This window comes from Entelurus aequoreus, linkage group LG02, assembly GCF_033978785.1.
Source record: "Entelurus aequoreus isolate RoL-2023_Sb linkage group LG02, RoL_Eaeq_v1.1, whole genome shotgun sequence".
Classification (NCBI taxonomy): Eukaryota; Metazoa; Chordata; class Actinopteri; order Syngnathiformes; family Syngnathidae; genus Entelurus; species Entelurus aequoreus.
In genome coordinates, this window is record NC_084732.1 from 64,300,222 (window position 1) to 64,315,597 (window position 15,376).

The window sequence follows — 15,376 nt, forward strand, 5'->3', positions numbered from 1 at the left end:
CCCCCGATTTCTACCCGGACAATAATATTGGGGGCGTGCCTTAGAGGCACTGCCTTTGGCGCCCTCTACAACATGTCGTCACGTCCGCTTTTTCACCATACAAACAGCGTGCCGGCCCAGTCACATGTTGTATGCGGTTTCTGCATACACACGAAAGTGACTGCAAGACATACTTGATCAACAGCCATACAGGTCACACTGAGGGTGGCCGTATAAACAACTTTAACACTGTTACAAATATGTTCCACACTGTGAACCCACACCAAACAAGAATGACAAACACATTTCGGGAGAACATCCGCACAGTAAGACAACAAACATAACATAACAAATACCCAGAACCCTTGCAGCACTAACTCTTCCAGGACGCTACAATAGACCCCCCCCCCCCCCAATCTCTCGAATTCAGAGGTCTCAAGGTTGGCAAGTATGCCCATGGCATATTCTAAGAAATAGAATGTTAAGATAGTTTATTAGCTATTACACCAAGTTGCTTTGTCACCTATAACTAAAAGCCAATGTGGATGTTGAGTGTGTTTGTAGCAATATCATCCTGCATCTGTGGAAAAGGAGTAAAGTGAATATTACAAATATTTTTAAATACCCCCAGAAGATAGGAGAAAGTTAGGAGAAAAATGTCCAGGTTATACCGTAGTATGGAGTAAGCTGTAAAAACAGTTAAGGTGAAGTTATTCTACCAAAGATGGAGAAACTCAATATAGTTCACAAACATTTGATAATATCAAAATGGAAGGGAACACGCTGCCAGAAAGGATTTTAATATTTTATTTAACATAGAACGTCCATATTTGGAGACAAGGTGTACAAGAAAAAAACATTTAAGAAAATTAAAAACAGGCCATTTAGTTGTTGACATTATATTACATGCATCAATCTAAATACCCCCAAAAGATAGGAGGAAAATGTCCAGGTTATACCATAGTGTGGAGTAAGCTGTAAAAAACATGTAAGGTGAAGTTAATGCTATTCTACCAAAGATGGAGAAACTCAATATAGTTCACAAACATTTGATATCAAAATGGAAAGGGGGGCCGCACGGTGGAACAGGGGCTAGTGCATGTGCCTCACAATACGAAGGTCCTGAGAAGTCCTGAGTTCAATCCCGGGCTCTGGATCTTTCTGTGTGGAGTTTGCATGTTCTCGACGTGACTGCGTGGGTTCCCTCCGGGTACTCCGGCTTCCTCCCACCTCCAAAGACATGCACTTGGGGATAGGTTGATTGGCAACATTAAATTGGCCCTAGTGTGTGAATGTTGTCTGTCTATCTGTGTTGGCCCTGTGATGAGGTGGCGACTTGTCCAGGGTGTACCCCGCCTTCCGCCCGAATGAAGCTGAGATAAAGGGACAAGCGGTAGGAAATGGATGGATGGAAAAAGGAAAGGAACACAGTGCCAGAATGGATTTTAATCTTTTATTTAACAAACAACGTTTATATTTGGAGACAAGGTATACAAGAAAAAAACATTTAAGAAAATTAAAAACAGGCCATTTAGTTGTCGACATTATATGGCAAGTGGTTCTGCAAAACTGACGTACACATCTTAGGTTAACTGGTTTAGGAAAAGTCAGGGCAGCAACTAAAACACATATGTGCATGTTGATGTACTGACTTTCTACACTTCACAAAGTTGGTATAAAATAGATATAGAATAAACTATACAATAGCTAAAATGTGTCAAATAAAACTCTGAAAAGCTATATTTTAAAAATATGTTTTTTTGTGAAATAACCCAGCTGTTTGTCCATGGAGTGTTCAAAACTGAATGAGATGAAAAAAAGCTCAAGTACGGGGAATTAAGAGTCCTGCCCCCTGGCAGTAGGCACATCAAGTCATCCAAATGCTTTGTTACGTACTTAATGAGACTGTCCAAACACATGCAGGTGATATTTCCTCAGCATGTCCAGCTGAGCAGCACGTATCAGGATGTGTGGCCGGATAGACGCCAGTTTCTGACACGCTTCTTCAGGCGTCACACAATGTAGCTGCTGGCAAAGAACAATATCAGCATTACGCCGTGTCAAAACAGGCGCCAATCTATAGAATTTGAATACTAAATACTATTCACTGTTGGTATTGGTTATTGAACTCCATTAGAAAAATATCAAATAACACATTTTACTTTATAACAAACAATTACAGTAGAACTAGTTAAACCCTTGGAATGGCTGACCTACGTCAACATAAGCGGTTGTCAACAGAGATTAAAATAGCCAATGCTTGCACATTTACATGTGACCATTTTTATTGATTTTGGCATAACCACAAATCTGACTTTGCAAAAAGTTAAACACATGCAAACAATTATCAAAACCCTTTGGTCCTCAAGTTTTATGTCGACAAAAAGGGCTGACCATATATTTTGACATTGACTAAAGCGAGCACATTTTAGTAATAAAAATAACTCAAGACTTGATGAGTTGGTCGACCTAAACTGGTTTTATTGTAACAATATTAGCATTGTTTTCCCCAGCGTTAAAAAGTGCACACAGTGACTTCATGTTCAGTGCAAAACAAGCTTAAAAATAAAAGCATGGCAGTATTAATAAACTAAAATCTACCACAGCAACTTTTTTTTAATTGTCAACAAAGCCATGCAATCAAATTACCGCAACAACTCTGTTAAGAGTATAAAATATAAAGAAGCACAATAATGTAAATACAAATCTGCATAAATGGAAGAAAACCCTGGGCCCCTTTTTCCTGTTTTTTTCCCGCATTTGAAGTTACACACGTTTCTCTTGACAAGATCGAAGGTGGAAGATAAGATGGTGCCGCTGTATTGGCAGCTGGTTGCAGGGGCTCTGTGCTCTTGTGTCCTCCTTGGTGCTGATTTTGTTTTCAATCAAAATGACTAAATCTGAATTAAGGGCTACAATGAGCACTTTTTGTAGTGCACAGCTTTTTTAAGTGGAGTTTGAAGTATGATACTGATAAAGCATGTTGACCACGGTCACACGCGCCACCCAGTGAGCCCACTCTACTATTTGAGAAGAACTGCTGTAGTGTCAATTATATTTTTCATGTGTTTTATATGTTGTATATCGCATGCGATAGCATCTGTGTTTCCTCTTTATCCACCACGTTTAAAGGGTGCCCAAGAGTTGCATATTTTTCCATAAGTTATATATTCAGACAAGGCTCGCGCAAAATTAGCTTTCTAGGATGTGGCCATCTTGATTTCCGACCTCGTAACTGGAACACTCATAAATCTTCCAACTTCTGAGGTTAACGGAACTCACTATTGGCAGCTGATGTTGTTGTATTTCTGTTCGACCAAGTGCATCATGCTGTGAGTGACAGTTTGTGTTATGAACTGACCCGTATGAGGTATGCAGCAGCCAGCGTGGCACTGCGGGAGCGTCCGGCCTTGCAGTGGACGTAAACGCTGTTTCCCTTTTCTCTATGTTGCAGAGCAAACTCAACACCACGACGCAGGTTCTCCAAACTGGGAACGCCAGTGATGTCAACGGTGCTCAGCCTCAACTGTTGCACCCCTGAAGCCTGCCACTCCTGCAGCAAACACATTATGTTTACATGAAGATTGCAAAACAAAACCCTCAGCTCTGAGTTTTCCAAAATACTATCAAATACCCCCTTTATAATTCATGACTGGTACCAAAACAAAGCCACTCAGCAGTAGTTGACATTTTGCATCAAAGCTCTAAGTCAGTGTTTCCCAAAGTGGGGTACTGTAAGGGGTACGTTAAGGCGAACGCCGACCGGACACGGAGCGACAATACAGAACTCCATTGTTTTTAACGGAGCAAAGCCCAATGGAAATGTCTGCCGTGGAGGGTTAGAAAACTGTTCTAAAATCCTGCACGGCAAGCTCATAGAAATGCATTGGTTTCACTTTTTGTTTTGTTTCCCCCAGCCATTTATTTCGTATGATTGTTGGATAAAGGCAATATACCACCCTGCGCTATAGACCTGCATTCTAATACTTGTCTCGTGCTCAAGTCTTCTCCCGACACAGTGTTTCAATTGTTGCGTAGCAACCAATTAGGCTACTCGTTAACATCAAGTTACTATTCATAGAAAACAGCCATACTTGTGCCGGAATAATGGACAAATGGCTAAAAAGAGTAAATCCCCCCCTCCGGAGAGACATCATCGGTGTCTACCAGTAGGCCTACAATCGAGGATGCCCCTGCCGGTGACAGCAACCCAGGTTTCTCTTCCTTGAATCAGGGTGCAAGCAGTAGGGCTAGTGCTACAATTGATGCTAGCTAAGTTACTAGCATGGCCACTGACAGTGACAGTGAGTATGATGCACAGCTTCCGCCCCTTGACATGAGAAAGCATATGGATAGACATCGTAACGACATCATCAAAAAGACGCAAATATGACGAGAATTACATTGCTTTGGGGTTCACTTGTATTGGTACTGGTTCGTCTATTCGGCCACAGTGTGTTATATGTGCAAAAGTACTATCTCACAACTCAACAGAGGGGAAAAAAAACGGGGAGAAAGGTGGTACGTAGCTGGAGATTAAATGTTTGAAGGGGTACGGGATGGTAAAAAGTTTGGGAACCACTGCTCTAAAAAAACTTTCTCCATCCATCCATCCATCTTCTTCCGCTTATCAGAGGTCGGGTCGCGGGGGCAGCAGCCTAAGCAGGGAAACACAGACTTCCCTCTCCCCAGCCACTTCGTCCAGCTCTTCCCGGGGGATCCCGAGGCGTTCCCAGGCCAGCCGGGAGACATAGTCTTCCCAACGTGTCCTGGGTCTTCCCCGTGGCCTCCTACCGGTCGGACGTGTCCTAAACACCTCCCTAGGGAGGCGTTCGGGTGGCATCCTGACCAGATGCCCGAACCACCTCAACTGGCTCCTCTCGATGTGGAGGAGCAGCGGCTTTACTTTGAGCTCCCCCCGGATGGCAGAGCTTCTCACCCTATCTCTAAGGGAGAGCCCCGCCACCCGGCGGAGGAAACTCATTTCGGCCGCTTGTACCCGTGATCTTGTCCTTTCGGTCATAACCCAAAGCTCATGACCATAGGTGAGGATGGGAACGTAGATCGACCGGTAAATTGAGAGCTTTGCCTTCCGGCTCAGCTCCTTCTTCACCACAACGGATCGATACAGCGTCCGCATTACTGAAGACGCCGCACCGATCCGCCTGTCGATCTCACGATCCACTCTTCCCCCACTCGTGAACAAGACTCCAAGGTACTTGAACTCCTCCACTTGGGGCAGGGTCTCCTCCGCAACCCGGAGATGGCACTCCACCCTTTTCCGGGCGAGAACCATGGACTCGGACTTGGAGGTGCTGATTCTCATCCCAGTCGCTTCACACTCAGCTGCGAACCGATCCAGCGAGAGCTGAAGATCCTGGCCAGATGAAGCCATCAGGAACACATTATCTGCAAAAAGCAGAGACCTAATCCTGCAGCCACCAAACCAGATCCCCTCAACGCCTTGACTGTGCCTAGAAATTCTGTCCATAAAAGTTATGAACAGAATGGGTGACAAAGGGCAGCCTTGGCGGAGTCCAACCCTCACTGGAAACGTGTCCGACTTACTGCCGGCAATGCGGACCAAACTCTGGCACTGATCATACAGGGAGCGGACCGCCACAATCAGACAGTCCGATACCCCATACTCTCTGAGCACTCCCCACAGGACTTCCCGAGGGACACGGTCGAATGCCTTCTCTCCAAGTCCACAAAACACATGTAGACTGGTTGGGCAAACTCCCATGCACCCTCAAGGATCCTGCCGAGAGTATAGAGCTGGTCCACAGTTCCACGACCAGGACTCAAACCACACTGTTCCTCCTGAATCCGAGGTTCGACTATCCGGTGTAGCCTCCTCTCCAGCACACCCGAATAGACCTTACCGGGAAGGCTGAGGAGTGTGATCCCACGATAGTTGGAACACACCCTCCGGTTCCCCTTCTTAAAGAAAAAAAAACTTTCTATTTTACTTAACATTTGACAGTGTGGTTCTTACACTTACAAAGACAGAATCTTTAATGAACTCACCTCAGCTGAATTGCAGAAGTACTTGGTCTCGTAGCTCTCATTCATAGTGATAACTCCTCGAACATTTTCCGTTTCCACCAGCTGCGGAAAGCACAACAACCACTCAGACCTTGTTTTCAGTTGCTGGCTAATCATGACAAATATCTTTCTTAAAAATAAACTTAAAAGTTGGCACTGATGTACAATTCAAAACCGGCCATTCTGTGTGTGCTAGGAGTGGGCAGATTGTAACAAATATTGATGTAATCGATACCATGGGAGATATCAGTAAGACATTGATATTAGCATGATTAGATCTACAGTACAGGCCAAAAGTTTGGACACACCTCATTCAATGTGTTTTCTTTATCTTGATGACTATTTACATTGTAGATTGTCACTGAAGGCATCAAAACTATGAATGAACACATGTGGAGTTATGTACTTAACAAAAAAGGTGAAATAACTGAAAACATGTTTTATAGTCTAGTTCCTTCAAAATAGCCACCCTTTGATTAGTTTTTTGCACAATCTTGGCATTCTCTCTATGAGTTTCAAGAGGTAGTCATCTGAAATGGTTTTCACTTCACATGTGTGCTTGAAGCTCATTGAGAGAATATTAAGAGTGTGCAAAGCAGTAATCAGAGCAAAGGGTGGCTATTTTGAAGAAACTACAATATAAAACATGTTTTCAGTTATTTCACCTTTTTTGTTAAGTACATACAGTAACTCCTCGTGTTCATTCATAGTTTTGATGCCTTCAGTGACAATCTACAACATAGTCATGAAAATAAAGAAAACACATCGAATGGGGAGAAGGTGTGTCCAAACTTTTGGCCTGTACTGTATATTTTTCAGTTATTTTCCTTTGCTTCCCATACATTAATCTTTTTGAAATACCTGTTTGACTGTTAGGGCTTGGCGACAAAATGATATCAAAATATATTGTGACATAAATAAAAAATGATTTTGGTAAAATTTTTTCTTCTTCTTTGGAAAAAAATCGGAAGTTGCAAAGCAAGGTTGGTTGCGTGACCACAGGCACCCACTTTCTGGTAACCAAGCAAAGCAGGAAGTGATCACTGAGAGTGACACCCTAACAACCAGTCAGGTAACAGTTTAATGTGCCATCTTGTTTCACGGTTGATTCTTTGCATGGAGTGAGAAGAGAAACTAAAAATGAGTGCTTCAGAGAGCGAAGAAATTGTTGATAAAACAGGAAACATCCCCCCGACAGTATGGCAGTTTTTATGGATAAAAAAAACAAAAAACGGACCGTAGTCACACCAATGTGGTCTGTAAATTAGACCGGTAATAGCTCACCCTTCTGGCATAAACCTGTAGAAAATAGTTTTTCTCAGGTTTCTCTATATTTAAATTTTTACACTGTGCACTTTTTTATTACACTTATTTAAGCATTCTTATGTATTCCTTATTTCTATGCGCCTTCAATTTAAGAGATTAAAGTGTTCAACGTGACTTTAATTTTGTTTACAATGAGTGTTTTCCATAATTGTGTTGACATCTCGAATCCTTTCCTTTCTGCCTTTATAGCTGAGGGGATTGAAATCAGAGGAAGATTACATTTAAATAAAAATGTTTACATTTAATATATTTTTCTACTTGACCCTATTTTCAGGGGATGTCGTGGTGGTTTGTGAAGCCTTTTGATGCAATTGTGATCAAGGGTTATACAAATAAAATGTGATTGATTTTCAATAGGTCATATAAATATCTATAATTATCAAGATCGACTGATTTAAAACGCTTATGTTACGTTTCAAGCCATATCGCCCAGCCCTATGTTTGACCGTTGTTTTCCATTATTATTTTTAGATTTAATGCCATCTGCTTGCCTTCATTTATGAACACATAAGGCCTGATTTACTAAGTTTGTGTGTAGTAAATAAACTTGTGCAAACTTGATCTCACACATAAAGTTGATCTACTAAACAAAGTGCAAAGTGGATTGTGCTTCTCAAGTAAGCAGAATGAGGCATGCAATCCAGTAATATGCAGAATATATGGTGATCATCAAAACACCCAGATTATTTGGAGAAAATTAAAATATATTCGACAGCACGCGCAATGTCATTCATCAACTCATCACCGTTTTGTGACCACTGTTTTGCATTTTATTTAACATCTTTCTGTGTGAAGTTTGCATATTCTCCCCGTGACTGCGTGGGTTCCCTCCGGGTACTCTGGCTTCCTACCGGCTCCAAAAACATGCACCTGGGGATAGGTTTATTGGCAACACTAAATTGGCCCTAGTGTGTGAATGTGAATGTTGTCTGTCTATCTGTGTTGGCTCTGTGATGAGATGGCGACTTGTCCAAGGTGTACCCAGCCCACTGCCCGAATGCAGCTGAGATAAAATGGATGGATGGATGTTTGAAAAGGACGCGCAAACTGACAGTTCCACATACAGCTGTAAGAGAGAAGTGTTATCGCTGCAAAGACACAACGGACAGAGAATCCTTTGTTTTACATGTACAATTTTTTTTTACATATTTGGATGGTCAGAAATAAAAAAATAGACATTTATTAAGAAATGTCATTTTATAATTTTATAGCTGCTATGATTAAGGGGCTGATTAAAACGATTTCAATTGATGCTTTTTGGTGTCATTTTACATGTGACGGACAGAGAATCCTCCATCCTACACAGTGTTTCCCACACATTCATTTATTTGTGGCGGAACGCCACGAAAGAATTACGTCCGCCACAAATAAAAAAAATATATATATTTATTTTTTTATTTTTTTTGTCCTCTCCAGCTTCTCAGGCAAATCATATAGTTGATGTAAATGCCCATATCGGCTGTTCAGATTTACTTTACAAAAGAGAAGTGTAGGATACACCTCTTGTTGCCTTATTTGTATTTGACTTTATTAAATGTATTTATATTAGAAACACAACATGTGTATATAACAAAGGGTGCAAAGTCTGCAGGCAGTAGGAAACATGGTTAAGTGTAGGGAGTAAAACTGATGGCAGTCTAAAGTTCAATATTTTTGGAGCTCTTTGTTCAGTGGATCAGATGTTTGATGAAGCTCTGTGTCTATCTACCACCACTACTGTTTTCTGTTTATTTGTTACTGACTGTGGCAGGACACCTCTGCTTCACTTTATGTTGCTGGTAAATAATATGGTTGTAGTATTAGGCTAAAGTTAAATTATTTAGTATACACTAATTAAAGGGGCAGAGCTTTGAGACATTTTAGCTTTTATATTTTATAAGATATATTTTTTGTAAGAACCACAATTAATAAATATATTTCAGTGAATAACTTATTGTTCAAATCTGTATATAAATATGTACATAAAGTGTTGTAATTATATTGTAAAATGGATGGATGATGGATGGACGTTTAAAACAAAACTGTCATTATTAATTAGTAAGTATACATTTTTTGAGCCTTTTTAGAGAAAATCAAAACATTGTAGTAAATTATGCAAATTACTCGATGATGTCATGGTGACCACGCCCATCGCCACGCCCCCACCACCACAGGTATCTTGGCAGTTTATGGGAAACACTGCTACATGTATGTTTTAAAATATTTGGATGGTCAGAAATTAAATATTAGACATTGTTTATTCAGCAACATTTTTAAAATGTCATAGCTGCTATGATTAAGGGTCTGAATAAAACAATTTCAATGGATGCCTTTTGGTGTCATTTTACACACGACGGACAGCGAATCTTCCGTCCTACATGTACGTTTTATCATATTTGAATGGTCAGAAATTAAAAATTAGACATTGTTTATTCAGCAACATAATTTTCAAATTTCATAGCTGCAATGATTACGGGGCTCATTAAAACGATTTTAATTGATGCGTTTTGGTAACCTGACTCTCGCCAGATCATTGTAGTTCGCTGAGCTCCACACATTGATCTAGGAGTTCTCAATAGGAGATGTATTTCAGAAGGCAGGGCCTTGTAAAAAAAAAATATCATTGTACGTGATTGGATAAACCACTTGTCAGTTATCTTGAATGACGTGCTACTTCAACCACTCACATCGAAATCAACCCGTGAAGCCGATGAGAGCGACGCTGGGAAATCCAAACCCGGTCGAAAGAGCCAAAACATCCTTGCCACCAATAAATGCCTTCAAAACCGTTCTCTGTTCATCTTTTAAAGAATTAATATTTGATGAATTCGACAAAACAGTTGCAATAGCAGAATCAATGTCAGCACACGACGCAGCCAAGACTCCGTGCCGCCATAGTTGTTTGAATCAAACAGGCGCTACGTCACATCTATGAAATCACGCCCGGCGATCCTTATTAGTTCATTATTTTTTGCTATCTTGAAGGAGTTTGCAATGCCTTCGAGCCCAGATCCTTGTGTGGAGCTCTGCAAACTACAAGGATCTGGCGAGAGTCAGGTTAGCGTTTTGGTGTCATTTAATATTTTGAATGACTTTGTTCACATAGAATATGTATTACTAACATATTTCCTATATGTTAAAAACTTCTTGAAGAATGCATTTTTGTGTATGTCTTGAGCACATAAGTGCAGCCTCCCTCCCATGCACCTTCAGTGGTTAAAAAAAAGAAGGGGTGTCAATGTATGCACTGCACGACTGCTGCTAAAATACCCATAAAATGTGGTTACATGTCTCCTGCTTTTTTCAAAACATAGCAAAACGCCACAGGTAGGAGCAAAACGTGAATGTTCAGTAAGTGAGTGTCCTCGTGGTGATGCCTCATATAGTACAAGCAAAATCGTCATTTAAATAAAACGGTCTGCACCACCTTTTAATTGCACACTCAGTGTTAGTAGATCGCACACAACACGCCTACTAATAGTACACGCTATGTTATAGATTGCACACGCTGTTTGTTTAGCGCTAAGTATTTAGAGCTAGGTAAACCAGGCCAATTGTAGAAAAGCAGCTTGTAGTTACAACTCCGTACAGTAGGTGGCGGTATGCATAGTATGCTTCATACATGCATGGTCTTCCAGGGGAAAAGACTTGGTAGAGCGGATCAGTGTTGCCAACATAGCAACTTTATCACTACATTTAACATATATTCACCCTTTAAAAAAATACATAGCAATATATTTAGCGACTTTTACTGGTCTGATAAAACACTTTTGGAGACATGACAGCAGTATTGCTCTTCTCAATGAGGAAAGGGTGCAGATGGGGCCCCACCTAAAAGTAAAATCACTCACAGGCTGCTCCAATCTCTTTATGACATTAAAAAATAATGACAAAAGGATATTATGTTATTCATAATGACAAAAGAAATGTCATTTGTATTTATAAACCTATTTGTTTTGCACATGAGTCAAGGTTAGTTATACAAATAAGAACATTTCATTCACCATTACAAAGAGATCGCAGTCCCCAAATGTATCAGTTATTCACGTTGATACTTTATTGCTGTTATATTTATATATGGTGAACAAACTCAGGTAATAAGTCATTGGACACAGAAGGGTTAAATAAAAACAAATGTAGTAGTTTTTCCTGACTTGTTATTGAAATAAATGAAAAAATACCTCAAGTATCAAATCGTTTTGATTAAAGTTAAAATTTAACTTTAATAATGTATTAACATTTATAAATTAATAAATATATTAAACATTAATACATTAAAATGTATAACAATTAAAATGTAATTAAAAAGCCCTTAAAGATTTCATATATTTTAGTACTATTATGTTCAGGAATGTAAACGTTACAATAACTACACGATGTTGGTTGTGTTTTGACCAAACAAACTAAAGTATTCAGCAATTAATGGAGAGAAAATATCGGTTTTTAAACAGACGAGTTGACCAGTCTGACCTGTTTGGTCATGGATTTGAAAGGTAGAGCTCCCAGCAGCACAGTCTCGTCCACTCGGTCAAACCACCGCCGCGAAGACACCTTCTCCATGACCACATTGTAAGCGAGGGTAGGGTAGAAGAGCAGTCTCGCTAGCACGCCAGACATGTCCGAGAGTTCTTATGTCAGCTCGTTTACTACCACGCGGTGCGGTTGACCCAGCGTGTGTGACTACGTCCAACTACCTTTACGTTTCCACACATCCTGTCATCATAAGCCCCACCCCCACACGGTTGAGCTTTCCAACACTATTTCCGGGTTACCTTTTCAAAATAAATGTTGCAACCACGTTTGATTGATTGATTGAAACTTGTATTAGTAGATTGCACAGTACAGTACATATTCCGTACAATTGACCACTATATGGTAACACCCGAATACGTTTTTCAACTTGTTTAAGTCGGGGTCCATGTAAATCAATTCATGGTACAAATACACTACCGTTCAAAAGTTTGGGGTCACATTGAAATGTCCTTATTTTTTAAAGAAAAAGCACTGTACTTTTCAATGAAGATAACTTTAAACTAGTCTTAACTTTAAAGAAATACACTCTACACATTGCTAATGTGGTAAATGACTATTCTAGCTGCAAATGTCTGGTTTTTGGTGCAATAGGCGAGGGCGGACCTACGTCACTTCCGCCTACCAATCCCCTAGCAACCGGTCGCCATATTGAATTCGTTGAAAACAAACCAGCTCACAGCGAACACAGCATTGACAGAAAAAGCATTTAACGAGGTTTCACGGCATTTTAAACTGTTCTAAATGGAGTATGATTATGTAAATAGTCTTTCCAGTGAGGCTAGGTTAAGATACGAGTTAAAATGTTCTGTAGTTGGATTAAACGACTGCCCTCACCGCCTTCCAGCAGATGCGTGGACTGATAATCCTACACAATGGCCGGACATGGAATTTGGAAATCTATATGTCTACCTCACAAGCGCACCAGGTATATTATTTCATATGTATAGAAAGCCGATTCAAATTCAGTTAAGTATTATGATTTATCATGTAAATATATTATTATTTGCTGAATTACTGTTTCTTTTTTTAACTGAATGATATATTTATCATTACAGGCGTTTTCACTCTTCAGGCCATGAAGGCATACAAATCACTGAAGCAGTAACAAAAGTAATTGGAACAGGACGCAAGAGGCGACCCACCTCTGAGCTGTCTGCCCCCACAAACGAAGAAAAGACAGCCTTCCTCCATTCTCTATGCATGTCAGTTGAACATTCACCAGTTGCCCTCTCTCTATTTAGGGAGACCTCCGTTAAGGAAAGTAATACCAAGATTACGTCCAGCAAAAAACCCCAAAAGAAAGCAGACTGACCCCTAGTAGCCTGGTCCTTGTAAGTTGTAGCCTTATGAAGGCGCAGTACAGCAGGCGAATAATGTACAAAATATATGTCTTTGTATTGAAAAGTCTTGCAGACAGCATTTTGCGACTGTCTTGAAAAGTTGATTAAATGGCAACATGAAAATTATAGGGTTTATTGGTTTTTAAAAACCCAACTGTTAAGTGCAAATTTAAACAAAACCGGTTTTCGAAAATAGCCTATACAGGCTATAGACCAGGGGTGTCAAACTCAAATACAAAGTGGGCCAAAATTTAAAACTGAACAAAGCCGCGGGCTAAGGTTGAACAAATTAACCTTTTAATAGGGACCCAAAACAAGTTTTGCATTGAATATTGAACAAGCAAGGCTTATACAACTTTATAGTGACATGCAAAATCTAGTTTCAAATAATAATAATAATAATAATAATTCAAAATTATCAATGGCATATCAAATACAATTTAAATAAAAATTGAATGCCTCTTTTCTATTTGCAGCCTTCTGAGGTAAATATCAACAATAACTTTTTTCACAGGCTAATACATTTGAAAATATAATAACAATGAATAAACTAACCATTCAGGACTTTAAGCTGCTCAGTTTGCAACACACTAAACTAATCTGATGTGCCCAAGCCAGATACCTGGCATCTTTTCTGGGATGCTAGTTCATTAATGTCGGGGCTCAGGCTTTGAGCTGAGGCAACCTTCATTATCCAACGAAGGTGTTTATCAGTCATTATATCTCGTAGTCCACCCGGACCACAGTCTTTGAGGCGTGCTTTAAAGGTACTGCCTTTAACGTCCGCTTTTCATCTATTCTAACAACGTGCCGGCCCAGTCACAAGATATGTGCAGCTTCTGCATGAACACACGAGAATGCAACGCATACTTGATCAACAGCGATACAGGTTACACTGAGGGTGCCCGTATAAACAACTTTAACAATGTTAGAAATATACGCCACACTGTGAATCCACAACAAACAAGAATGACAAACACATTTCGGGAGAACATCCGCACCGTAACACAACATAACCACAACAGAACAAATACCCAGAACCCTTTGCAGCACTAACTCTTCCGGGACGCTACAATATACACCCCCGCTACCACCAAACCCGCCCCCCCACTTTGTAGCTCCCGGAAGAGTTAGCGCTGCAAAGGGTTCTGGGTATTTGTTCTGTTGTGTTTATGTTGTGTTACGGTGCGGATGTTCTCTCGAAATGTGTTTGTAATTCTTGTTTGGTGTGGCTTCACAGTGTGGTGTATATTTCTAACAAAACTTAAAGTTGTTTATACGGCAACCCTCAGTGTAACTTGTATCGCTGTTGATCAAGTATGGGTTGCATTCACTTGTGTGTGCGTGCAGAAGCCGCACTTATTATGTGACTGGGCCAGCACACGTTGGACTGGATGAAAAGCGAATGTGAAGATTTTCGGGACGTGCACTGAAATCTGGTACTCTCCTGGGAGGGTTGGCAAGTATGAGAATTAGCGGTGAATGCCGTGTTACCGTGGCACCGCCGCTGAATATAATCGGCGGGCCAGCTCTAGTGGTAATATGATATCGCCTCAAGGGCCAAGTGAAATTACACGGCGGGCCAAATTTGGCCCACGGGCCAGAGTTTGACACCCATGCTATAGACCAGGGGTCACCAACCTTTTTGAAACCAAGAGCTACTTCTTGGGTACTGATTAATGCGAAGGGCTACCAGTTTGATACACACTTAAATAAATTGCCAGAAATAGCCAATTTGCTCAATTTACCTTTAACTCTGTTATTATTAATAATTAATGATATTTATCTTTGTGGAAACACTGATCATCTTAATGATTTCTCACAATAAATATATATAGAAACAGATAAATATCAATATGCAACACTTTATTTTTATATTTTCTCCAAGTGCACATTTTTCAAATTGAACATTTTCAAATGATCACTTCTAAGACAGTCTTGTGAAATCACAATATCCCATTTTAACTAGCTAGCCACTAACATTTTTTAACAAATCATGAATTACTTTGCACCATGTTTATACAAATAATAACTCATGTAAAATACAAAAGTAAACTCTCAAATTTTTAAATCGTGTCACACTTTGAACTGGACACCAAATCTGTTATCTGTTTCTTTGTCAGTTAGTGGGAAGCCTGGCATTGCATGCTGTTAACTAGTGTGTTGTACTC

At 40.2% G+C, this 15,376-nt stretch overlaps 1 protein-coding gene across 2 annotated transcripts; it reads right to left on the reverse strand.

Moving 5' to 3' along the window:
• Positions 1-1,418: 1,418 nt before the first annotated feature.
• ptpmt1 (protein tyrosine phosphatase mitochondrial 1) lies at positions 1,419-12,082 on the reverse strand. Of its 2 annotated transcripts, none has more exons than XM_062068707.1 (4): positions 11,803-12,082; positions 6,010-6,090; positions 3,341-3,532; positions 1,419-2,007 (listed from the first exon to the last, which is right to left on the reverse strand). In XM_062068707.1, the coding sequence occupies exons 1-4, from the start codon at positions 11,947-11,949 to the stop codon at positions 1,876-1,878; spliced, it is 552 nt and encodes a 183-aa protein (XP_061924691.1). In that variant the 5' UTR covers positions 11,950-12,082; the 3' UTR covers positions 1,419-1,875. The 2 variants fall into 2 exon arrangements, with proteins under 2 accessions (XP_061924691.1, XP_061924693.1); XM_062068709.1 differs by having other exon boundaries at positions 1,419-2,004; positions 11,803-12,079.
• Positions 12,083-15,376: the final 3,294 nt, after the last annotated feature.